Source organism: Puma concolor, chromosome E3 (assembly GCF_028749965.1).
Source record: "Puma concolor isolate L17-30 chromosome E3, mPumCon1.1.hap2, whole genome shotgun sequence".
NCBI lineage: Eukaryota > Metazoa > Chordata > Mammalia > Carnivora > Felidae > Puma > Puma concolor.
This window is the reverse complement of record NC_141682.1, coordinates 42,643,176-42,668,602: the sequence shown is the minus strand read 5'-3', so window position 1 is coordinate 42,668,602 and position 25,427 is coordinate 42,643,176. Positions and strand designations below refer to the sequence as shown.

Below are 25,427 nucleotides of genomic sequence, written 5' to 3'. Positions count from 1 at the left end.
GTGATGACAGTTGCACAATATTACGCGTGTACTAACTGTCACTGAATTGAACACTTTAGAAGAGTTATGTTTAGATTATGTGAATTTCACCACATTGAAAATTAAAGAAAGAGGGCCACCTGGCTGGCTCAGTCTCTGGAGCATGTGAATCTTGATCTTGGAGTTATGGGTTCTAGCCCTACATTGGGTGCAGAGATTACTTAAAAATAAAAAATCTTTTAGAAAGAAAGAAAGAAAGAAAGAAACAAAGAAACAAAGAAACAAAGAAAGAGAGAGAGAAGAAAGAGAGAGAGAAAGAGAGAGAGAGAAAGAGAGAGAGAGAAAGAAAGAAAGAAAGAAAGAAAGAAAGAAAGAAAGAAAGAAAGAAAGAAAGAAAGAGAGAGAGAAGCCACTGTGCATCCTCCCTCGCCAGGGAGAGTCCCCTCCCCTCACTGCTCTCAGCCTGGCTTTCCAGACCCTCTGCAGCCCAGCCGGCCAAATTTTGGACATCTGAGCTCCAGCCCATGCCGTGCGGCCAATCCCTCAAACCACCAGCTCTGTGAGGGCTCCAGTTGCCAGCCGCCTGCTCTCTGACTCCTTCAGTGGCCCAGCGCTCGGCGACTTCCTCATCCCAAGGTCTTCAAACCTTGCTCTGCTGGAAACCGGATCACAGCACAAGCGTCCAAGGGTCATCTCATCACAAAAAAGGGAAACGCGTTTTCTGGGCACCAAGATACGCAGGCAGCTTGCTCAGGTGAAGTCACAGCAACACTTATGAGGTACTGTTAGTCCCACAGGCTGAAGGGGCAGGAGTGTCTCACGTACCATCACACAGCCTCTAAGGCTGCACACTCCCAAAGCCAGGTCTCCGGGCGCCACCGAGAGAAGATGTGTGACTCACAGGAACAATGTCTCCGGCCGCGCACAAGAGGCATCCCCGCTGTGGGGGTCACTCGTCATATGCAGGTGGCCCAGGTTCCCTGTGAAGCCACAGAAGCCACGCAGATGCTGCTATAATAATACCCCAGGCCAGGGCTCCCCAAGGGGCGGGTGACTCATGCTATTTTTTCTATCCTTGGTTAGAGCTGAACATGCCTACACCTCACTTCCGTCCACACCCCTCCTCTCTCTACACGCTAAAAATACATTCTGGGTCCTGCCTCACCCCTTCTGACCATGATCTGGCTCAGCTGAGGCTCCCCACAAAACCCCAGGGGCCTCCGCAGGCACGCAGAGGGGAGGGGGATGCCTGTCTGAGGCAGAGGAAGCCTTTGCCTTTGGGAGCCTGGGTCCACAAGTGTGGTTTTTTTTGGTTTTTTTTTTTGTTGTTGTTTTTTTTTCTGTACAGGCCTCAGGGGACACCAGAGACTCATGCAGAGGTGCCCTCTCTGGTTGGTCACCCCGAGAGGGACAGGTCTCCATTTGGATGCTAACTTCAAAATGTCAGCATCTCCAACCCCAGAAAACCCGAGAATAGACAGACCCCCACCCCCTGCACTTCCTGTGGGCCCCTCTCCCAGTCAGCAGCAGTTTGAAACAACCACTGAATCCCTTTTAATCTCAGTAGCAGAGATACCTCAGGGAGGCACAGAAAGACAACACTCCGCCCGGTCACAGCACCTCATCTGTGTCTGTTGGGTGCCGGCTGGCCCTTTAAGGGAGTGAGGGCAGAACAGGCTGTGGAGCCAACACCCCCACTTCTGTGAGGGACCAGGGTGGAGCCCGAAAGCAGGGAGGGAAGTGGCGAGCCCGGGAGTGGGAGCTGCGTGGTAGGATGCTGAGGGGAGGGGAGAGAGGAGGGGTTATCGGCCTCCATCTGGACAGGGTATCTGTGCAGGGGCTTCATTCTCAGAGACTGTAGTCCATTTTCCACATGATGGACATTGTGCAGCTGGCCCCGTCAGGGTTCTAAATCAAAGCCAGCGTCTGCCAAGGGTAGGAGCGAAGAAAGTGCCCTGAGGGCCTCATGCGACACATTCACCAGGGTCTTGCTCCTCTCTGTGAGCAACTCCCACACAGGTCCCTCCTTGCGTGGCATCCAGGCTCTGCTGGTCACGGGAAAGGCCACAGGCCAAAGCCAGGCTGGGCCCAGAGCTCTGCATGCGTCCTGGGAAGGTCGAGGGGTGGCACGCCCCGGGACAGCCCAAGGCACAGTAGTCACCACTGCTGCCCTCTGCCTGTGGGAGAGCTGGCCTGGTGGGGCTCCCAGGGACCCAGTCCTCCTGTGGCAGGTAGGCAGGTGGCTGCTCTCCCTGTGCCACACGACCTGCTAACAACACAGCCTCTGGGAGGCCAGGACGTGGGCCTTTCTCCTCTTCCTCCAGGACCACTGACTGCCAGGCAGGATCCACTGGGCCATAGGTCAGCCACGCAATGGCCTCCTGGACACTAGACTCCGAGGCTCTTCTCGGGGAACCAACACAGTCCTGGCTCGGCAGCAGACCGGTTCTGTGGGCCCCTATCCAGGTCTAGAACAGAGCATGGGGGGTGGGGGGAAGGGCTCAGGCAGCATGTTCAGGACTCTCCCTGGAAGGAGCTTCCCCTGCTCCTCCAAGAAGCTCTCCAGACATCCTCACCCAGAGTCCAAGCAACGACTGTGCTTGGAACATGTTGTCTCACCCTCCATGTGCCAGCCCAGCCTCAGCACAGGACCCTGAGTCTCTTCAGGACCCTCAGTAATCCGTGCTGGTGACAGGTGTCGAGGACAGAGAGAATCCCTGACCGCTGCTCTAGGCACTTCCATCAGCTACAGAGACTGGGCACCCCCTCTTGAACCCCCATCACACACACACTGAGATGCTGTTGGAACCAGCACCTTTGGGCTAAGGGCAGCAGACCTGGACCCATCCGTGGAGCCACAGGAGGCCCCCACCTCCTACAGGAAAGTATTTCCTATGTGGGACTAGGAATCACCACCAAATGGACCACACATACCTCATCCTCTGTTACTGCCCTGCTCCCTGGACAGCCGACCCATGGCTCCATATCACCACTGGAGGGGTCTAAATACCCTGGCTGGTGACATGGGTCTACAGAGGAGGGCTGGGTGCCCGCGACCCAGAAGATACATTCCAGGGTGATGGAATCTGCCTTCATGCCCAGACACCCCAGGGGTCTTGACAGTGATGGCCACTGCCTGAGAAAAGGGGGTGGCCTCCACCAAGGACAAAATGCTCAGCTTTAAGCTTTGAGTTATACTTTTGGGCAACAATCTTGAGAACTGGGCTCCCTCTTTAATTTTTTTTTTTAATTTTCTGGGCTCCCTTTTGAGAAACACAAGGACTAGGCAGAGGGAAACCCGGCAACGGCAAGGGCATCAGGAAAGAGCAGGTCCGAGGGCACCAGGAAGCATCACCTCCCATCCACCACCCACAGTGGGGAACCTGAGACCACCTGCTGGGGCCGCTCCCTGCCCCCCTCCTGCCCAGCGAGGGGCAGGAGCCTCCAGGCCAGTGGGGGGCTGGGGGGGAGGGGGAGGTGTCTGATGCGACCCTCCAGGTGGTACTCACCGTGGCACCACAAAGAGACACGTGTGGAGTGTACTCAGTGCTCATGGTGCCAGCATGCTACCCAGGGGAACAGGAGAGGCCAGGCACTCCACAGTGGCCACCAGAGCAGTAGCCCATAGACCACCGAAGGCCCCAGGGATAGTATAAGCACCAGATCCTCCCCGCAGAAACCTTCAGAGAAGAAGCGGGGACGAGACATGTGGCAGCTGCAGACAGCACCATTGTTTGCACCTTAAACTGACCATACACCTCACAGGGGCTGCTACTCAGAAATGAAAAGAAACCCACAACAGAGAATACAGCTAATTGTTCTGATGCATTTGAGACACAGCGTGTAAATGTAAACCGACTACATACACCAAAAAAAGCTCAAAGCACTGACAAAGGCCCCCACGCTAGCCCCCAACTCTCACCAGAAGTCCACATCTTTGTCGGGTCAGAATGTAGGCAAGCCCAGACTCTCCCTCAACCCCTGCCGTGAGCTGTGCACGCACCTGGAAGTCCCCATTGTGCACACTGTACAGGGACTGGAAGAAGGCCACTGGAGACGGCACGTTCTGGTAGAAGCTTCTCTTCACCCTGGGGCCAAGAGAGGACACCTGGAGGCCTATGCACGCCCAAGGAGGGGCCCTTGGAGGCCCAGCTCCAGGAGGCATGATGTCCCCGCAGGAGCATTGCTCCCTTCCAGCCAGAGGTGGCCCTGCTTCACCTGGGCTGCTGCCATTCTTACCTCTTGTTGGCTCCAAGACCCGACACTTGCCCCTGTGGCCTCCCTGGCTAAGGGCCCCATAGAACTGACTTATACCAAGACACGTGTCCTTTACAGGGTGAGCTGTCATGGTGGGTTCAGGGCTACAAGGTGACCGCTTGTGTCCACAGCCCACAGAGGGAGCTGGCACCTTCGGGAACCACACTTGTGCTCCTGGCAGACAGGGGGCAGCTTCCTACCCCACCTGACTCCTCACTGAGCAACAGACCCACTGGCCCTGCCACGAGGATGTGGCACAGGGCTCCAACACAACAGGTCCCCAGCAGCCTCACCAGCCTCCCAGGGGAGGAAGTGGCCTCTCCAGCTCCCCACCTCAAGAGTCCCCAGTCCCACCTCATCTGACCCCTAGGTTTCTCTTCCTAAGACCTGGCAATTTCCTCCACTTTGCTCCCCCTCTGCTTCTCTCTCCTCCTTCCGGACACCACCACTGGCCTCCCAGCAGGTCCTCTCCATATCCTCGTACCCCCAAAATGTATTCTCAAAATATAAACCAGATCTTGTCGCACACAGTTTCACACACTTCAGGCATTTTCTTATGCTCCCAGGTCGAGCCTGGCCTTCATAGCCCCACCAAACACCCGCTTCCTCACCTGGCAACTGAGGAACTCCCCCACAGGTCCAGGGCAGAGGGTTAAAAACCCCCCACCCCATCCAGGGCCAGAGGTTTGGCCCGAGATGCCCCACCTACCACACACCTACACACAGACATACTGACTCACATGCACACACATTGACATGCACACGGAAACTCACCCAGAGTCACATGAACACATTCACGCACACACGCGTGCGCGCGCGCACACACACACACACACACACACACACACACACACACACACACACCTTGGCTACCGACCTGGGTGAAAGCTTGAACAGGAGGCAGGTCAGGCTGGTCAGTAGCAGAAAGACAGGTACAGCGACAACGGTGCCGTCAGGCTGCCCCCGAGGTGATAACAGGGGGCCTGTGGGTAGGAAGGGCCCAGGGTCGTGAGCCTCCTTGGCACCAGGATGTCCTTCCCAGTCCACATGGCAAAGCACCCCTGGGAGCGCCCCGGGCCACGGTGGAAATTTTCTCATAGGCCACAGAGGTTTGCGTCATGCCTGCTAACGAATCACCTACCCCTGGGTCTCACCTCCTCCATCTGCAAGGTCATCAGTGTCAGCCACCCTTCCTAGCAGGTTACAAAGGTCAGCCCAGCCCTTCCTAGGGAGATGAGACCATGTCCAGCCTCCAGAGCCAGAAGCATAGGCCTGGTGGGCCACACTCACTCCCAGTGACAGACAGTAACTATAGTTTCCAAGAAGCCCAATGCTTGGCAAGTTAAAAATCTCAGATTTCCAGGGGAAGGTGGTCAACCGGGGTATAACTGCCTCAGGGAGGAAGTTCCAGGGGGGTGAAAAGGTGGGAGGGTGTGACAAACATAGGAAGGGAGGCGCTCTGGGAGGGAGACCCCCACCTCGGGCAGAGGTCTGGGGAGAGGGAAAGCACACAGGCTGGCTCCAGTCACTCCACTGGCCCGCATAGTGCTGTTCCTCCGCCAGGTCATCCTCCGGCGAGGCCATCTGGACGCGCAGCCTGGCCTCGTAGCTGGAACCAGGGTCCAACTCGATGGCTTCGAGCCTGAGCCAGGTCACCCCAAAAATGTGATCCCTGTGCTGGGCCTGCTGTGGGGTAGAGAACAGTTATCATTTGCTGAGGGTGACAGGGTCCATCAGTCCTCAAGAACACACATGCACACACACAACCACACACACAGGCACACACGCAGGCACACGTACACACACTGACACTCATCTACCCCCATGTGCGCTTGCACACACAAACACGCTCACTACACTCACACTCATATATATAGGCATACCCGGTGCTCATCACACATATAAAGACACATATTCACGTACACACAGGTACACTCACATACAAATGCACACGTGCACAGTCACACTCCTGACTCTGGCCACCTCCCCTCCTCATTATTCCAAGTTGGCATCTCCCGAGTGGCCCTTGGCTGCTGCTCCCAGAAGAGAGAGGCCCCTGGAGTAGTCAGCCCAGCGTTACCTCCCAGGTCTCCCCCTGCCTCTTGAAGGCCAGCTCATAGCTGAGCATGGAGATCAGAGGCTCCAAAGCAGGACTGACGCTCCAGGTCAGGACACAGTAGTCAGAGCTGACATTGCTCTGCAAATCAGAGGGAGGGTCCAGCTTCACTGAAACAGAATGAGGCCACGTGAGGGTGTGCGTGTCAGCGTGCCCAGCACCGGGGGTCCGAAAAAGGCTGGGGGCAGGGAATGGTCAAGGCCCTTCCAGACAAGGGGCCTCACTGGGAGGCAGGTCTCCGTCTCCTCCCTGCTGCTGTCTCCCAGTAGGCCTCAGGTGGGACGAGATGACAGTGAGTTCCTACGGCCCCTGCAGCCATAAGCTTCCCAGGGTCTTACTGGACTTCTTCCTACTGTGACTGAAGTGTATTTCAAGTGACTCAAGTTGTACCCTTGCCCCGACTTACGGCCCTGAGTCTTCGTCCTCCTCCTGAACCCTACCTCTCCACTAACCAGTGGGCCCCTCCCTCCCAGGGGCCCTGCTCGCTCATAGCCCTGGGTGTCTCTTAGCAGGGACAGAGAGCACCCGCTGAGCCGTGGAGGTTAAGGGCAATGGGACCCTGCCCCCAACCCCCATGAAGCCAGGATGTTCCCCACCAAAGCACCCTACCCAGGCCTCACCATGTCTCCGGGGCAGGTACTGTGGGTCCACCAGGCTGACCTGCTCCTTCCCAGAGACGTAACGGTGGAAAGTGATGGTGAAGTTGTCAGAAGGCACAAGCACCTCCTCAGGCGGCAGCACCAGAGTGCACTCGCTGGCCCGGAAGACACATCTGTGATTGCTGCCCACGGCATGGTTGCTGGAAAGGGTACATGTCGCCACCAAGGGGCCACTGCACCAGCCCAGCCCCTACTGCTGCTATCATGGGGACCCATTCTCACCACTGGCCCCTGGCCCCTGCCCAGGTGGGCCTGGCCCTCCAGCCTCACCTGGTAAAGAGGAGCCAGGGACTGGGGCCCTGACCCAGCTCTACAGCCGACCAGTGGCAGTCGATCCTTAGGATGTTGTTGTTGAGGCAGATGAAAGATCCAGCCCCGAGCCCTGGGAACAGTGATGTTTGGGAGCTCACGACGGCTGCTTCAGGGCAGGATTAGTACCTAGCAGCTGACACTCTGACAGGGCAGTCCCCTGAGAATGATCCCAGGACAATGCATCAAGGGCAGGGCTGGGAGGTGATGGGCTCCGACCCATGGTGCATGGGTGGGAATGAAGTCCAGGGTGGTCCCTGGAGGACAGCCCCAAGCACAGCTCGAGCCAAAGCCTTCCCTGGGGAGTGAGACAGATGACAGCCCTGCCCCCCAAGCCCTCCACCCCCTGGCCTCACACAGACACCAGTGCCCAGCCCTCACCTCCTCCTTCCCCATGGATGGAGACTCCCAAGCCAACCCAAGGGCTGACGCACGTGCAGATCAGGAGCCAGGTACTCAACTCCCGCATCAGGGCCTCAGTCTCCAAGGTCCATCCTGCAAGGAACTGGGCTGAGAGCACCCCCCTGGGGACACTCACCATGAGGGCTGCTCTCTGTGGGGAGAACCCCCCTGATAGGTACTCACCGTGAGGGCTCCCCCTGTGAGGCATGCTCCCCATGAGGTCCACTCCCTATGGAGTGTGCTCCTCACTGACAGCTCTGAGTGGGTCACCACCAATACCCTCACCATGTCTCATGACAGGGATTGGACACCACTGCCTGAGCTGCTCCCATAAGAAACTGAAGCTCAGAAAGATACATCGGCCAGACCAAAGATTCGTGGCTACAGCATATAGCATGGTGCCCTCCAACCCAGATCTTCTGGTGGGTTCTGGACTCTGAACCAGCTATGTGTCTGAGTCTGCCTACACGTTTCTTCTCTGGGACAGGCATCCTCTGCCAATACAGCCCCCTGTTGCTGGGCCCAGGTCCTGTCGTGCAAGGAAGGCAGGGTAAGGGTAACTTTGTGCCGACTGCGTAGCTTGCCTCATACACTTGAGTTCCCACAGCAGCCCTGTGAGGTAGAAAGACCGTCCCTACACACAGACAAGCAAGCTGAGTCCCAAGGAGGGGAAATGCCTTGCCCAGGGTCACACAGCCAACGTCTACACATCCTGCCTCCTTAAACATAGACCCATCCCAAAGACCCAGGATTAGGTAGGAGGATCGCAGTGGCGTGTCCCTGCAACAAAACTGCACTCCCTAAGCTCTGTCGACCTCATCCCCGTTTAGAAGGTGCCGGTCCTGCGAAGGAGAGCACCCCAAGAGAGGAGTGCCAGCCTGAGCAACAGGATCCCTGGGGGGACCAGGGGTAAGCTGGAGACGAAGGGACTGGGTGTTCACAAGTGCCTGGGTGCTGGGAGGCTGTTGACTTCCTATCACCCTATTTGTAGCTCCAGATGGTGCGCTGATAGTTCCTAAGCAGGAAGCAGGGCCAGCCTGGTTATGCAAGCCTGATGGGTGATAAGGAGGCAAAAAAGCAGCACAGACCACAGCACGTAAACCTTGAAGGAGCCTGCACACACGCAGGGGGGCAGACACCACCCCAACACCCCAGCAGCCTAGCCACGTACCCACAGGACTGACCCCTGTTAAGATCCATGCTCAGGAAGACTGCACCCTTTCCTAGCAAGCAGCATCACCTAGCAGCCCCAGCCACAGCATGGGAGGCTGTAGCGAGTTTACCCCCGCCCCCCAGCGTCTGTCCCCTCCTGCACAGTGATTGGGTGGAGACGGGGGAGCAGCCGGACAACAGCCCACGGTCAGGGTGTGTAGTGACAGGATCAGAGCGAGCATCAGGTCGGGGGGCCTGAGGCACAGCAGCCACTTCAAGCTGAAGAGCTAACCCAGGCCCCAGTGGAAGGAGCCCTCCGTCTACGCGGAATTGGGCCAGCTGGACCAGACCATCCCAGATGGTTCAAGAGCACAGGGTGGGGTGGCTCCAAGCTCAATAGGCCCCAGAGCAGGGACAGCTGAGAGCTACCAGGGCCAGGACCCACCCTGTGGGAGCAGCGGAGACCTATGCAGGGCCACCTGGGGGGATGGTCCCTGCTTCTCCTCCGAGAACTCTTCCCACAGAGAATGCTTCTGTCTCTACAAAGTGAGCTGGGCAGGGTGGCGTGCCGCCCCACAGCTGGCACCTGGCACCTCTGTTCTTAGCATGTGTCCGGCCAGTTGCCACGAAAGCCTGGGCACCACTGGCCTCTGTCTCCTCTGGGCTACCCACGTCCTTGACAACAGAAACTGGGCCAGGCAGTGTAGAAACCCCCATCCGCATACTCCGTGGTCCTGGAACAGGCACTGGGATGACACGAGGGAGATCTAATCACAGCTCAGACAACCCCGGACCATCTCACAGGATGGTTGTCAGAGCAGGAGGGAAGCCAGTGTCTGCCCCTCACGACAGTCTTGCCAGGGAGCGCGGCTGACGCCAGCCCCCAGCCCTGCCCCTCCCCCATCAGGTCTGCGGCCACCGCCTTCAGCCCACAAGCACTCTGGTCCCTTCTCAGGACACATCTCCTCCATGACCCTCCTCAGGGTCAAGTCCATGAGGTCTGACCACTAGGGCCTCCCAGATTTCCTGCCCTGGTTTCCTGGCCCGCCACCAAGTTAAGGGCTGCCTTATAGCTGGACTCCTGCATCAGAAACTTCACACACTGCCACAAGGAAGTATGCTGCGGGGAAAGGTTTCCAGACAGACTCAGACCCTCACCTTCCCTGGCCCTCACACCCCGAGCACTCACCTGATGCCGAGGAATCCCTGCCAGATGAGGGTGCCTGCAGACCATCCTCCAAGTTGGCTTCATGCAGATTACTGCATCCACTTAGTGTCCCCTCTTAAACAGTCTATATTTTTATTTTTTTAAGTTTACTTATTTATTTATTTGGGGGGATGGAGGGGGGAGAGAGAGAGCGAGCGAGAGAGCATGCGAGTGAGCAAGGGAGGGGCAGAGAGAGGGAGCGAGAGAGGGAATCCCGAGCAGACTCCACACCCAGTACAGGCCCCAACATGGGGCTCCGTGTATCAACTGTGAGATCATTACCTGAGATAAAACCAACAGTCAGATGCTTAACCAACTGAGCCATCCAGGCTCCCAGACTATATATATATATATATTTTTTTTTTTTAAATGGAACTCACTCTAGGTCTCCTGCTGGTCTAATCCACCTCACACTGTCTCCTCTGCCCGACTTCCTTCCGTATCACATGCCCCCTCCTTCATGAAGCACTCCCCAAGCTCCCTAGGGTCTCTCTGGCCAGACCAGACATGACAAAGCAAAGCCAGTCAGCTCATGACAGAAGCAGGGTAGCAGGTAGTGCTGTGGGAGCAGCACAGAATAAGGGTGTTGACACAGTTCTCTTTGGGGGGCCTGGGGGTTAAATGGAGCAAAACGATGCACCTTCTCTTCCTGCACGTGTTAACTGACCTCCTCTGCCCAGAAACTCCCTCATAGCACCTTTGCGGCCATGTCAGCAAAGCTCACTGCTAAGCTGCCTCTTAACACAAGGCTCTTCCAGGGTGAGACACTGTCTGATTTATGTTGTGCCCCCTGCACCTAGCCCCAACAGGGTAAGAAATGCATCCCGAATCTCCCTACAGACACTGACCTTGCCTTGAAATGGTGTTGCTGCTTTGGGCCCCTGGGAGCAGGACTCTGGATGTTACTTGAGCACAAATCCTCATCTCCCCTTCTTCTGCTTGGCAGAGTTGATCCTCCTTCTGGAACCCCACCCTCACATGCTGCCACCCATAGCTCCAAAGGAGCGATCCCAAGACTCTGGCTTCTCTTCTGCCCGAAGGCCCCCCAAGGGCATGGGGGTTTGAAGAGGTTTTGCCAGCCGCAGGGCCTGGTCTTCATCTCCACTCATGGCCATCGCAATCTCAGACCATCTGGCCCCAGAACCACCCCTCGCCCAGTTATTGAGGAAGCAAAGTCTTCCATACCTAAAACTCAACGTGACAAACTCAGATCCTTCCCTCTGCCCAATGGTACTCAGGCCAGGTAGTGATAGCCTGTCATTCTTCAGCAAATACTGCCAACATGCTGTCTCTTGGAGACATCCAAGACCAGGACACCCGAGGAGGTAAAACTAGGGCGATGCTCCCAACCGCTTCAAAGTCCATCCACAGGCTCCTCCCAGGGCCCAGGGATGGCCTGCTGTCTGCCACTCTCTGCCATCCACTCATGCTGACTTGAGTGTTGAGAAGTCCAAATCACAGACTCACCTTCCCAGATGCATCTGCTGGGTCCCATGGCAAGTCGGAGGGCCCCCCCCCCCCCCCCCACCAACCTCCAGACCTGGAGGTGACCGCTCCTGCGTTTGCAGCGAAGTCTCTCTGCCTGATTCAGGATATAACTGCAGTGAGCGGTGACGTGAGCCTCCCACGGCAGGCTGACACAGGCCGCCCACATCTGAAACCACGATGCAGATCAGAGCAGCTGTCCCAAGTGGGGTTGAGAGACAACTGCTACCACTAATCATAAACCCGGGAACTAGAAGGTGGGATGATCCTTCTTTCCCCATGACACCAAAGGTAGGCTTTGGTGATTCGACCTTTGATTGGTGGGGTGTCTGCTGCATTCCTCCCAAGAAACACCACTGGAGAGATTGTTAAACACAAAATTAGTATCTTCTCAGTTAAAGAAAAACAAATGATACAAAAGAAAAGTAAGAGCAAGACTCCCCTTTATTTCACCCCAGAGGGAGCCTCTGCGAGACGTTAGGCACAAGTCCTTCCAGACAAAGCTGAAGCTCAAACAAATGGACATTTTTAAAGATTTTTTTATTTTCAATGTTTATTTATTTTTGAGAGAGAGAGAGAGAGAGAGAGAGAGAGAGCATGAGCAGGGGAGGGGCAGAGAGAGAGGGAGACACAGAATCCGAAGCAGGATCCAGGCTCTGAGCTGTCAGCACAGAGCCCAACACGGGACTCGAACCCACGAAATGAGAGATCATGAGCCGAGCCAAAATGGATGCTTAACCGACTGAGCCACCCAGGACATTTTTAATGAATTCATACTGTGCTGAGCTTTGCAGGCTCTTTGTTCCTCTGGCTATTCTCAACATCCTTCTAGGTCAGCACATAAAAGCCTTTCATATGCCTTTAAGGGTAGCACATGCCATGGCTCAATAATCCTGCTGATGGACCTGTGGATTGCTGCCTATATGTTTTTTGTTTCTTGAGATATATACCATTATATTAATTTCCAGTGCACATATGCAACTTTAAACAAGGCAGTGAACAAGTCTGGGCATGGACCTTAACTCATCAGAATGAGTACTTCTATACAAATCATTGCTAGAGGTAAGGGGTGCCTGGGTGGCTCAGTTGGTTAAGCGTCTGACTTCAGCTCAGGTCATGATCTCACGGTTTGTGGGTTCAAACGCCACATCAGGCTCTGTGCTGACAGCCCAGAGCCTGGAGCTCGCTTTGGATTCTGTTGTCTCCCTCTCTCTACCCTTCCCCCGTTCATTCTCTCTCTCTCTCTCAAAAATAAATGAACACTAAAAAAAAATAATAATAATTGCTAGAGGTGGAACTGTGGGGTCTTAGGTTCAGCATTTAAAAATACTGATCCTGCCAAGTGACATTCCAAAAACATACCAACTTCTACTCACAACAGAAATGTAAGAATGCCTGTCGCCAGCCGTGTACATTATCAATCTTTTAAATCTTTGCCTGTCTGACAGGCAAAGATACCTCAGGGTTGCTTTCATTTACACTTCACTGATTATTAGTGAAGATATGCATCTTTTCATTTACTTATCGGGTCTGTGCTCCTTGGGGTACCAAATAAGGTCACAGTTCAACGTGCATGTGTGTGCTCTGTGCATCAAAACATCTTGGGCAAGTTTCAGATACCCCAGAGCTACAGCTCTGGGGTCTGAGGACACCAGGACCCACAGAGAGATGAACTCAAAGGCTCCAGCTCACACAACACCTTAGGAATGGCCAGAAACATAAATCATACATCTTTCCACTTTAAAATTTAATCAGCTTGGCCCACACCTTCCGTACGACAAGCACATATGTGTATATTGACTGAAGCTTCTCTAGTATCCTTAGAAAGAGAGCTTCCTTCTCTCTTTCAGGGTCCCTCTCTCACCTTGTTGAAACTAGGATTTGCTACCTTAAGTCCAGCAGACCACACCATCCACACCATGACCCCTAAGGTAGAGACCACAAAAGCTGGAAAAGGAGGAAATCCTGGAAGGAAAAAAAGCTAGAGAGGAGAGCACCAAATTCTACATCTAAACTCTACATATGTACAGACAGACAGACAGACAGACAGACATATATACACTATACCAAAATCTCTGGATGACCCTCTGAACTATATGTATACAGGCCAACTCTAAACAGCCCAGCTAAGGTTAAACAGCCTGAGCAGAAGTTTCAGCGGCTGCCTACCTCAGAGACACAAAAGTTTACGCTCTGCTTTATACATAAATTAAAAAATCAACACTCTCCAGAGAAACATAACAGAATCTAGTATCTATGGTCTATATCATTCATAATTTCCAAGATGAATCCAAGAGCATTAGACATAAGAACAGAAGTACGTGATCCACACTTAAGAAGAAAGGTAATCAATGCACACAGACTCCCAGGACTAAGTTGTTGGAAACAGCACAGGTTTTAAAGCAGCTACTCTAACTATGCTCGAAGATGTAAAGGAAAATATGGTTCCAACGGATAAACAGGAAATATGGGAGGAGAAACACACACTATAAAAAAGAACCACATGGAAAGTATATGAGAAAAATACAGTATCTCATTTTTTTTTATGACATTTATTTGTTTTTGAGAGACACAGCACGAGCAGGGGAGGGGCAGAGAGAGAGGGAGACACAGAATCCGGTGCAAGCTCCAGGCTTTGAGCTGTCAGCACAGAGTCCGACGCGGGGCTCAAACTCACAAACCGTGAGATCATGACCTGAGCAGAAGTCAGACACTTAACCGACTGAGCCACCCAAACGCCCCTCTCGTTTTGTATTATTATTTTTATCTATCTATCTATCTATCTATCTATCTATCTATCTATCTATCTATTATTTACTTATTTTATTTTCAAGAGAGAATGCAAGTTCATGAGCAGGGGAGAGGGGCAGAGGGAGACAGAGAATCTTAAGCAGGCTCCACGCTGGCATGGAGCCTGACTTGGGGCTCAATCCCGTGACCCTGGGATCATGACCTCAGCTGAAATCAAGAATCACTCAGCCAACTGAGTCATCAGGTGCCCCAAACACAGTAACTTAAATAAAAAGAATGCATCGTAACAGTGCAAAGTACTAGGAAAACAGGTAAGAGAGGACATCAGTGAAAGTCAACACAGTGCCCTTCCTGGATGATAGGAGGGAGCCAAGGAGAGTTCTGGAAAATCACTAGGATTAGTCAGAGTCCTAAATATGAAGCAGCCCTATATATTCTTTTTTTTCCTTAACCTAGTAGCAGTGCATCTCCATCATTACAAAACAAGAAAAGTGGACGCTGAATGTCACATTTTCAAGGCACAGTGTAGATTATTTCATCATCAACTGGATGGCAAAGGGCTGTTTAGGATGCAATGACACCTCAGCTGGTCAACATTATCAGCCTAAGCACTAAGTCACTGGCACTATTCTCCATACACCACAGAATTTCTTCAAAAAAACTAAACACAAAAATGAAGCAACCATATTAAATGACTTAACGCCTCATTTGTTAACCAAGCCAGGAAAACCACTTTCTGACAATGACTTGCATTTAATTGCAGCAGCTGAAGAAGTCAGGTCCAGAGAAAATGAACGTAAGACTATAGGCGTTTTGGAAAACAGTTGTTCTAAAACCTAAAGACACTGAAAGCAACAGCAACAGTCAAACAAAAATGAGGCAAATGAGGGGCACCAAGGTAGCTCAGTCAGTCAAACATCGGACTTTTGATCTCGGCTTGGGTCAGGATCTCACCATCATGAGATCAAGCCCCACGTCGGGCCTGACACTGGCAGCGCGGGGCCTGCTTGGGATTCTCTCCCTCCCTCCCTCTCTGCCCCTCTCCCGCTCGCACACTCTCTCTCAAAATCAATAAACTTAAAAAAAATTTTTTTTAATGAGGAAAATGATTTGAAGTAATTTTCCTTGAATCATGATGAATCCACAGATGTTACTGATTCTGCTCAACTGTTTCTTCCACGAGTCAATGCCTCAGCACTGAGCTGAGAAGCAACTGAAGAATTAGCCTGTATGCATGGTCTGTGGAACAGCCCAACAACTGCAAACACGAATATTTTCAAAGTTGAGAAAACACTAATTCAGTAGAACACGGATTAGAACCTGCTAAAGCGTAATACGGCAAATCCTTTGTGGAAATTGGGTCTCTCATCAGTACTGACTCTACTCAATCTACTGGTAACATCAACAGTTAACTTCATTTGCTCTCAGGCACTTAACCAGCTTTACCAGATGCATATTTGTAATCTACTTTGATGACAAGAAACGCTACCTTTGAACCCCAGTCAAGCAAAATGATATCCATTCTTTTCATCAGTAGACCACCATCATAAAATGCTGTACACAATTACTACGGTTACATTTTGAATTTAGTCTATAAAAAAGTTACGGAAGTTTCTTTTCCTAGATTTTGATTCTTGCCCCATGAAGTGTATTTACTATCTGGCCCTCTACAGAAAGAGTCTGTAAACCCCTGAAATTGACAATCATTACCACCATTTTGCACATGACAAAATAAAGGCAGAGGTTCAGCGATTTGACTGAGGTCCCCCAGCTAAGCGGACATGCAGGCTAACATCAGCGCACATGATATTCACCACTGACCCAACAGCAAACACACAGAGACGATCTGAGGAAATAAAACTGATGGCATACGTAGGAGATACTGAACCACCCACGTTATAAAATCACATTGGTACAACCAGAACAAGCTGTTTTAGAATCTAACCAATCAGAGAAGATGGGCTGAGGACCTGGCCTATGTGTCATGGCAAAAAGAAAACCATCGTGTCAAACTTAAAGATTAATCACTTCTGGGAAAGATACCAAGTCTCAAAAAAAGTACAAATGTGTCTTAGAGGCATAAATTTATAGCTCATGATTTCACAAGTGAGACTTTATTATTAAGAGATTTGGAAGGGGTGCCTGGGTGACTCAGTTGAACATCCAACTCTTAATTTTGGCTCAAGGTCATGATCATGGTTTGTGAGATTGAGCCCCACGTCAGGTTCCCTGCTGGGGATCCTCTCTCTGCCCCTCCCCAGTTCATGGCGCGCGTGCTCGCTCTCTCTCCTCTCTCTCTCTCTAAATAAACGAATAAACTTTAACAAAGGAAAAAAAGAGAGAGATTTGGAAAAATAATTAAGTCTGAGGTCCTGAGAAAGAAACTTATCCATCCACAAACTGCCATCCTGTCCCCATCTAGTCTGAGGTGTCCTTTTTCTTTTGCAACTGGAAAGATGAAAGAAAATATAAAGACATTCTATCTAATACATTTACTGCAATCCTAGGAAACAAGAACAGAAATGATACATTGAAATCCATGTTATGAGCAATTTTGTGACCAGGAAAGCCCTAAGTATGGCAGCTGTTAGATGTCTACTTCTCAAGGCATTTAAAACACTGAAAAAGCAGTATTGGGTTTTCCATTTTAATTAAATATTCACAACAGATTGTGATTAAGTTTGCAATGAACAGTTAGGTACTTAGGGACATCTAATGGACTAAATTGTAAAACTTCATCAGTTGTGCAAACAGGGTACATATCTCAGAGAGCGGGTGGTGAGAGAATACCAATTACCCAATTCACATAAGAGATAAACCAACAGGACCACAGATAGAGTACACTACGTTATGGGTACGCTTCCCCCCACAAACAAAATCTCCCTGGACATAAATGAGCTTACCTGCTCATTGGCAGATAGGCTAATTTGCTGACATCCTGGGCAGCTACCCTAAAAGGGTTAGCTTTCTGCCACACCAGCAAAAACTCAGGACCCAGTTCACACTCCCGACTGGGAATTTACCCTGGAGAACAAGGTGAGCAGACACTGACACAGCTGGGCCAGCCTGGCCCTAGTCCCTCCAGCGGTGTCCACACTGAGCGTTGCAGCATTTGTAGAAAGTGGTCATTGGCTCATCTGCAGAGCGGGTCTGAAGCTGCATGAAATAGGCACGAGGATGCTCGCATTTCGGGCAGGACTCTGGCAACAAGAAAAAACAAGTGACTCACATTATTAAAAAAAATGATGTTAATGACCAAAACACACCGCTTAAGAGGAGGTGTTGTGGAAAGGCAGCAAAGACCCTCCTCCCACTGCATTCATCTGGGACCCCTTCCCTAGGCTACCTTGTACCATGATTTAAGGCTACAGTTAGTGGCAACATTCCCCCTATGCTCTCACACTGAGGGAACTGAGGATACCTACGACTCGGAAAACACTCCTCCATCCTTCCGGGGGTCCCATTTTTCTTTTCTACTCTGGCTGAAGACTGGTTGGAAATGTAACATGAAAACTGACTCATGGCTACCATGTGCATTATGAGGTCCACTCCCTGAAGAATCTTCTAAGTGCGTTTCCATCACCAGCGCCTTCTCATCTTCCCAGAGGAGCCCCCAGTGTATGATGAATCCACTTCCCCTTACATTTAGGGATCCAGGGGCGCCTCAGGTCCTGATCTCACGGTTCGTGAGTTCGAGCCCTGTGTGGGGCTCTGTGCTGACAACACAGAGCCTGCTTGGGATTCTCTCTCTCCTTCTCTGTCTGTCCCTCCCCTATTCACACACACACACTCTCTCTCTCTCTCTCAAAACAAATAAATAAACTTAAAAAAAAAAAAAGACAATTTAGGGATCCCTTTTGGCAACAGTTCCTCAGGCTATTCTTATGAAGATCTCACCACACACCCCACACCTTTGCAAAGTGCCTCAAGGCAAAGCTATTTCACTTTGAGAAACTGACCCTACTCTTCATAACACCTTCAAACACTCTCAAACACCATTTTGAACACTAGGTACATAATTCATCTCCTTTTGACAAATTCTGCCAATGCTAATGTTACCCTATCAAATTTGGATGTTCTTCCAGAGGGGAAAAAAAGACGGTACTAAGCAGGAGTTGGCTCTTCCTCCACTAAGTACAGGCGTGTCTAGGGCTCTCCTCTTTCCTTCCTTGCTCATGTTTACCTCTATCAGATATGAAACAAGACTTAAAAAAAGCACTTTACGGGAACCCTCTTGCACTGTTGGTGGGAACGCAAATTGGTGCAGCCACTCTGGAAAACAATGTGGAGGTTCCTCAGAAAATTAAAACTAGACCTACCCTATGACCCAGCAATAGCACTGCTAGGAATTTACCCAAGGGATACAGGAGTGCTGATGCACAGGGGCACTTGTACCCCAATGTTTATAACAGCACTCTCAACAATAGCCAAATTATGGAAAGAGCCTACATGTCCATCAACTGATGAATGGATAAAGAAATTGTGGTTTATATACACAATGGAGTACTACAGGGCAATGAGAAAGAACGAAATATGGCCCTTTGTAGCAACGTGGATGGAACTGGAGAGTGTGATGCTAAGTGAAATCAGCCATACAGAGAAAGACAGATACCATATGTTTTCACTCTTATGTGGATCCTGAGAAACTTAACAGAAACCCATGCGGGAGGGGAAGGGAAAAAAAAAAAAAGAGGTCAGAGTGGGAGAGAGCCAAAGCATGAGAGGCTCTTAAAAACTGAGAACAAACTGAGGGTTGATGGGGGGTGGGAGGGAGGGAAGGGTGGGTGATGGGTATTGAGGAGGGCACCTGTTGGGATGAGCACTGGGTGTCGTATGGAAACCAATTGGACGATAAATTTCATATATTGAAAAAAAAAAAAAAAGCACTTTAAAGCTCTCGGGCACTAACTTTTAAAAATCGACACCAGAATTTTTTCCCTTAGGCTCTGACTTCTTTCAGTCCTGTCACTGTGGCTATCATCACAGCTATGGAGTGTGTTGGATTGACTCACTTCACGCTCTCATAATCAGGGAATATGGAATAGCCCCAGAAAGGTCAAGAGAGCCCAGCAAGGTCATAAAACATGAAGAGGTCACTCTGAGACTCTAGTCTAGGTCTGTGCCTATACTGTCTGTCTTAGTAACGAATTATTAAAGGAAAACATTAACACACTTTCTATTTTTAGAAGCTCACTTCCTCCAAGTACATCACTGACTCGGACATGTGGAAGTGTCACTGTAAGCAGCCTCAGCAGCCTCATCTCTCTCCACAGCTCTGTACCAGAAAAGGTTCCTTCTCACCTGCAGTAGAGTCAACATTCTCCCAGGCAGCTGCTCCACCAAGCACATCATCCACTTCTTTCAGCTTTGGGTATTTCCGATTTGTTACCTAACAAACAACAGCAAGTCTTCAGGCTCCAAGTAAGGGAACATTACAAACCTGGGTCACCAAACCACACCTGTCCTCAAGGGTCTCGCCAGACTTCCTTCAAGGCAGACTAGAGGGCTACTAAAAGAAAACAGTTTCTACTCTCACAGAGCAGGACTTGCCATTGGGATTTAGAGGATCCAGGCTTGGGATACCCCAAAAGAAGAGAAAGAGTCACTGGTGAGAAAAAAAAATCTCTGCGAGGACTGGATGACACACCAGAGCAGGAAGGAAAACAGCACAGGTGGGATCTCACACTTCTACGGTACTACACAACCCAAAATGAGAGAAATACAACTAAAGCCAAAGCGTACCACTTGGCTGGGGAGCCCAGCCAGAGAGCTTTCAAAGCAGGTCACATTGGGCTTCCTTCCCAAGTTTTACCACGCATCCTTGAAATTTCAGGGTTACCTAAGAGTTCACTCTTCCCACAGTTTCAGATCCTAAACTCCCACAACACAGCCCTGCGGTAGAGTAACACACAAACATTAGGAGGGAGGGCTCTGCTTCTAAAAAGTAAAAGCGTGCTAATAAATAAGGATGTTATTATCAAGGCAAAATAACGACTTATAATAGAGAGTGCATGATTTCACTACATTCCAGGTTCACACCAGAGCATAACAGGGCACAAAACAAACATCACTGCTTTCCTTACACCTTATGTCCTAGTAGTGATAAAGCACCTAAGTTCCAAAGTATATTAGAAGGCAAGGAGTCCGATGGATTAAAATAAAAAAGGGAAGGCGGACAAAATGGGGGGAGGAGCTGAAGTTTTAAACGCAGCAGTCACTTAAGACACGACCAACGAGTGGCATGGTTATCTAGGGAAAAAGTAAGCCGAGCAGAAGGCATGTGCAAAAGCCGGGTAGCACGTGCGCAATGGGGGCTCCTCCAAGAGGCTGCTGTTGCTGGGGACGAAGAGTACATTAGGACGTGCCATCAGACTTGCAAGGTCGCGGGGAGGTGCTGGCGTCAGAGCCTACCCGGCCCTGGGAATGTGCGGGGGAGGTACTGAGACTTTTCGAGCACGGGACGGACTTGATCTGACTTAAACGTTGACAGGATCACTCGGGCAGCTGCCGTGAATACAGTGACGGGAACGCGCGCGCGGGCCTGAAGCCCGAGGGCGAGGTTAGGACTGCAACGCCAGGAGATGACTGGACGGAGCCCAAGGTGACGGCAGTGGGGCGGGACAAACAGCCGGATCAAGGTAGGGACCACAGGATCTGCCTCCGACGGGAAGTGGCTGCGAAAGCAAGGGCGCATGAAGGCGGACTCGGGGCTGGTGGGAGGGGAAGCGGGAGGCTCCCGGCTCGGCGCCGGCCTCTGGGCCCCACCTTGCGGGTGATGTTGTGCACGTAGGGGCAGGTGTTGCAGGCGAAGCGGTGGCAGCGCTGTCCCTCTTCCACGATTAGCCCATTCCCGCAACCAGGGCAGAAGAGCAGCATGGCGGCCGCCTGGGTCCCGCAAGCTACCGGCAACCCCCGCGGCCGGCCGCTGGGCACAGACACCAGGCCGGTCTCCAGCTCACATTGGTTCGGGAATCCGCCCCATCCCCCGGCCTACCAATGGAAACGCCGATTTCGCGTTCCCAGTGAGCACTGCGGCAGGCCGCCTCGCGCTTCTCATTGGTCCTCGTGGCGGCCCCGCCCCTCGCAAACCCCGTGACTGGGCTGCTGTCCCCGCGGGTGCGCGCCCCGCCTCCGTCGCGTACCCCAACAGGTAGTGCGGGCCGTGCCTGGGGACTAAGAGGCGCCCTGGAGCAGGCGGAGGAGGAGGTGGCTGTGCGGCCCGAGACGCCCGAGGACGATGAGGACGAAGAGGAGGCGCTGCCACACTCCGAGGCGGTAGACGTGTTCCAGGAGGGTCTCGCCATGGTCGTGCAGGACCCGCTGCTATGCGATCTACCGATCCAGGTGCGCGCGGGCGGGGAGCCGCCGGGGGTCGTTCCCCGCCGGGCGGTGCTCCCGCTGACGGACCTCTGGAGGCCCTGATGGGGAGCTAGGGGAAGGCGCCTCTGGGCTCAAACGAAGGTCTTAACCGGGGTGGGGATGGAGGTGGGGGTTGGGTGGGCGAGCGAGGCTCTCACCTGGCGAGCAGAATTTAAAGGGATCAAAACAGGGGCGCCTGGGTGGCGCAGTCGGTTAAGCGTCCGACTTCAACCAGGTCACGATCTCGCGGTCCGTGAGTTCGAGCCCCGCGTCAGGCTCTGGGCTGATGGCTCAGAGCCTGGAGCCTGTTTCCGATTCTGTGTCTCCCTCTCTCTCTGCCCCTCCCCCGTTCATGCTCTGTCTCTCTCTGTCCCAAAAATAAATAAACGTTGAAAAAAAAAATTAAAAAAAAAAAAAAGGGGATCAAAACAAACCACAACAAAATTAAAAAAAAAAAAAAAAGTCAGGCTATATGACCTTTTAATACACTGTTTCAAAAACTCGAAGGTCATGTGAATAAGTCTGTGATAAACAAAACAGTGAAATTTTACGCAAAGACCAGATCAGCATTGATGGTTTTTCACTTATCAGCCTTCAGTGTGCCTCAGGACGGTCCTATCTTTAAATCATTGTAGCAGGAAGAACAATGTCAGTTCAGTCTGAGAGCCCCTAATTACCAGGATTCAGGCCAGGGCCCAGGACAACGTAGACGTGAGTCAAGTGTGCAGGATTTACCAGGACACCACAACACGGTAATGATAAAACATTGTAATACAACTAAAAAATAATACAATTAAAAAATAAAACTCCAACATGAGCAAAATAACAAGGATGCTAAAGGGAAAGGTAGACTCACGTCTACGTTGTCCTGGGCCCTGGCCTGAATCCTGGTAATTAGGGGCTCTCAGACTCAACTGACATTGTTCTTCCTGCTACTGAGCCCCAGAACCCGGATCTGATCCTCATCCTCCTGTTTCTGCACTCCTCTTTCTCCCGAGATCCTATCCACTTTGCACATTAAATACAAACATGTGGGTGGAACTGGGGAAAACCCTACCATACAAGCAAGAAATTTTGTTTCTTGTTCTTCATAAAATATGGTACTGCTGGGGCGCCTGGGTGGCTCAGTCGGTGGAGCGTCCGACCTCAGCTCAGGTCACGATCTCGCGGTCCGTGAGTTCGAGCCCCGCGTCGGGCTCTGGGCTGACGGCTCAGAGCCTGGAGCCTGCTTCCGATTCTGTGTCTCCCTCTCTCTCTGCCCGTCCCCCATTCATGCTCTGTCTCTCTCTGTCTCAAAAATAAATAAACATTAAAAAAAATATATGGTACTGCTTTTTGGACACTATCAGCTTGCTTTCTTTTGTTGTTGTTTGGGATGGTAAAGAGAGGCAGGGATCCCACTTCCACCCTTGGTCTTTTTATAGGTTACTTTAGAAGAGGTCAATTCACAAATAGCACTAGAATATGGCCAAGCAATGACAGTCCGAGTGTGCAAGATGGATGGAGAAATAATGCGTAAGTGCTCCCTTCTCCTTTTGGACCATGCAGTCTGAGTTTTCACACAGGCAAGATGCTAACATGGCTGCTCAGTGGGAGACTCAAGGGCCACGTCCAAGGATACTGGGGCAAGCCCAGGCCTACCCTACCCAGATCTGAATCTCCATCCAAAACCATCTGGACAGAGCTTCTGGGTTCCTTTCCTGCCCTCCGAGGCCGTGGCTCCCCGCCATGGCTGTTCTCCTTTTGTGTTGCAGCTGTGGTTGTGGTACAGAATGCTACGGTCCTGGACCTGAAGAAGGCCATTCAGAGATACGTGCAGCTCAGGCAGGAGCGGGAAGGAGGCATTCAGCACATCAGCTGGTAAGTGGAGCCACAGGAAGGGCTGGTGCCGCACGAGCACCTGCTGCCTGGATGCTGCAAAGTGCCAACGGGGTCTGAGCTCCCTGTCCCGAGCATGGAGACGTGGTGGCTGCCTCCATGCCTGGGAGTCCTGCCTCAGCTGCTCTTTCCTGCTCTTTCACCTCACCTAGATAGCATTTCCAGTGGCCGGAAGTGGTCTCCCTGGTTACGGATGGGGCAGCTTTCAGCAGCCCCACCCCATCTTTACATGGGTGCTCTCCTCACTCCCACTAGGTCAGATGTCTTGTTGCCTGTGTGTGGGTATTGCCGCCTGTTTTGTTAATAAGGTGTGTTTGGCTCCCAGCCACCCCACACAGCCCATTGAGAGCAGTGCTTCCTTAGAGCTACCTCATGCCCGGTGCATACGTGGTGCAGGAAAGGCCAAGAAGAGGCCACCTGCCCTGGGCCCCCAGGACTGAGCACCTTGAGCTCATCTCACACACAGCCCCTGCATCCCAGCTGGCCAGTCACCGTGCTTGTGGTCTACCTGAATCCCCATCTGAATCTTGCAGGTCCTATGTGTGGAGGACATACTACCTGACCTCTGCAGGAGAGAAGCTCACTGAGGACAGGAAGAAGCTTCGAGAGTAAGTTGGGGCCACGTTTTGAGCTGCATCTAGTGTGTTGCCCTCTTGTTCCCCAAGCCCTGCCAGAGGGCCGGGGCCTCTTCCCCGGAAGGAGGAGTCTTAAATCACTTACCGGGGAATAACCAAGACCAGCACAGTCCCTGGATGGACTGACTCCTTCCTGCAAGGAGCTTCCTGGGGGCCCTTCCTACCGGAACGGGAGGCATAAGCACGGTGTGAGCACTGCTGACTAGTGGCAGGGTGGGGCTTCCCACAGCCAGAGGACGGCAGTGAGAGCATGTGTGCAGGAGAAAGGCTGCCCGCTGGCACAGTGTGGGCTATGGGGCGATGGCCACTGCCACTTCCTCACCTTCCTGGACACAGTGCTCTTCCTATTTGTCCTTTCTTGGTCCCTGACATGAGTCTCTGGTGACGAGTCACAAACAGACCTCACACTACAGCCCTCCTCTTTCAGTTACGGTATCCGGAATCGGGATGAGGTGTCCTTCATCAAAAAGCTGAGGCAAAAATGAACCTCCAGACAAGGACAACTGTGCTACTGACCAAGCTCCCCCCACCCCCAGGAGGAAGCCTTCGACAACTGTTCCCTTTTTGCAGAAGAGTGTTGAGGTGGCCTGCACCTAGCTGGAACACCCTAATCATGTGGCAGATGGGCCTGGCCCTCTGTACAGGATTCATCCATTTGCTTCTTAGTTTGGAAAGTAAAAAAGCCACAGTACTTGGGGCAGGAGGGACTGGTGCTGCCCAGTCCCAGAGGGGAAGCAAGGGCAGAGAATAGTGCAAGTGAGTGCTAACGTGGAGGACGCTTCACCTGAGCCCTGCGGCCACCCCCTGGCCATAAGACCCTTTTACTGTGATCTCTACAGCAAGGGGAAATAAAGGCAGAGTGGCTGGCTTTCTGTTTGTGCTTATGGGGAAACAGGGCCTGGGATCAAGAGTATGTGGATGGGGCCCCCAGCCTCAGCTCACAGGGTTCACCTATAGCAACACCTTCACCCTTTGGCTTCCGGAAAGGGAGGTAGCCTGGGGCTGAACTTTGAGCTGCCGGCTGGGTAGGTGGTATTGGGGTCAGAGATGCTTCTCATTGGTCCGGGGCGGGGGGGGTGGTGACCGCACAGCTATGGGTTCTTCTTTCATTATCAGCTGCCAGTTACTGTAAGGAAGGGGGACAGTGTACTCCCATCCATCTGACTGAGAGACTTCACTGGAAGGTATATTTGACACTTAGTTCCCTGTTGTGGGGAACTGTAAGCAAGGTGGCCAGT

The 25,427-nt window shown here is 52.1% G+C and overlaps 3 protein-coding genes across 4 annotated transcripts; 1 reads left to right on the top strand and 2 right to left on the bottom strand.

The window, feature by feature from the left end:
• Window positions 1-324: 324 nt before the first annotated feature.
• IL9R (interleukin 9 receptor) lies at window positions 325-16,805 on the bottom strand. Of its 2 annotated transcripts, none has more exons than XM_025923241.2 (9): window positions 11,549-16,805; window positions 7,702-7,815; window positions 7,282-7,393; window positions 6,973-7,151; window positions 6,317-6,462; window positions 5,715-5,922; window positions 5,114-5,219; window positions 3,983-4,067; window positions 325-2,447 (listed from the first exon to the last, which is right to left on the bottom strand). In XM_025923241.2, the coding sequence occupies exons 1-9, from the start codon at window positions 11,733-11,735 to the stop codon at window positions 1,944-1,946; spliced, it is 1,641 nt and encodes a 546-aa protein (XP_025779026.2). In that variant the 5' UTR covers window positions 11,736-16,805; the 3' UTR covers window positions 325-1,943. The 2 variants fall into 2 exon arrangements, with proteins under 2 accessions (XP_025779026.2, XP_086547921.1); XM_086691795.1 differs by having other exon boundaries at window positions 5,715-5,919.
• Window positions 16,806-16,950: 145 nt separating this feature from the next.
• Window positions 16,951-21,253, bottom strand: POLR3K (RNA polymerase III subunit K). Its single transcript, XM_025923278.2, has 3 exons — window positions 21,083-21,253; window positions 19,619-19,706; window positions 16,951-17,517 (listed from the first exon to the last, which is right to left on the bottom strand). Exons 1-3 carry the CDS (start codon window positions 21,191-21,193, stop codon window positions 17,390-17,392), a joined length of 327 nt encoding a protein of 108 aa, XP_025779063.1. The 5' UTR covers window positions 21,194-21,253; the 3' UTR covers window positions 16,951-17,389.
• On the top strand, window positions 20,830-25,057 carry SNRNP25 (small nuclear ribonucleoprotein U11/U12 subunit 25). Its single transcript, XM_086691799.1, has 6 exons — window positions 20,830-20,955; window positions 21,468-21,661; window positions 23,101-23,191; window positions 23,431-23,536; window positions 24,088-24,162; window positions 24,617-25,057. Exons 2-6 carry the CDS (start codon window positions 21,620-21,622, stop codon window positions 24,672-24,674), a joined length of 372 nt encoding a protein of 123 aa, XP_086547925.1. The 5' UTR covers window positions 20,830-20,955; window positions 21,468-21,619; the 3' UTR covers window positions 24,675-25,057.
• Window positions 25,058-25,427: the final 370 nt, after the last annotated feature.

Excerpts from the sequence above, each read along its gene's own strand:
- IL9R (XM_025923241.2), bottom strand. The coding sequence starts at position 11,735 with ATGTGGGCGGCCTGTGTCAGCCTGCCGTGGGAGGCTCACGTCACCGCT. Across the intron at positions 5,923-6,316 it reads GGCAGGGGGAGACCTGGGAG|CAGGCCCAGCACAGGGATCA; the intron begins GTAACGCTGGGC and ends TCTACCCCACAG. Across the intron at positions 4,068-5,113 it reads CTGTTCAAGCTTTCACCCAG|GGTGAAGAGAAGCTTCTACC; the intron begins GTCGGTAGCCAA and ends TCTTGGCCCCAG.
- POLR3K (XM_025923278.2), bottom strand. The coding sequence starts at position 21,193 with ATGCTGCTCTTCTGCCCTGGTTGCGGGAATGGGCTAATCGTGGAAGAG. Across the intron at positions 19,707-21,082 it reads TGCACAACATCACCCGCAAG|GTAACAAATCGGAAATACCC; the intron begins GTGGGGCCCAGA and ends GTTGTTTGTTAG. Across the intron at positions 17,518-19,618 it reads GAATGTTGACTCTACTGCAG|AGTCCTGCCCGAAATGCGAG; the intron begins GTGAGAAGGAAC and ends TCTTGTTGCCAG.
- SNRNP25 (XM_086691799.1), top strand. The coding sequence starts at position 21,620 with ATGGTCGTGCAGGACCCGCTGCTATGCGATCTACCGATCCAG. Across the intron at positions 23,192-23,430 it reads GATGGATGGAGAAATAATGC|CTGTGGTTGTGGTACAGAAT; the intron begins GTAAGTGCTCCC and ends TTTGTGTTGCAG. Across the intron at positions 23,537-24,087 it reads GGCATTCAGCACATCAGCTG|GTCCTATGTGTGGAGGACAT; the intron begins GTAAGTGGAGCC and ends TGAATCTTGCAG.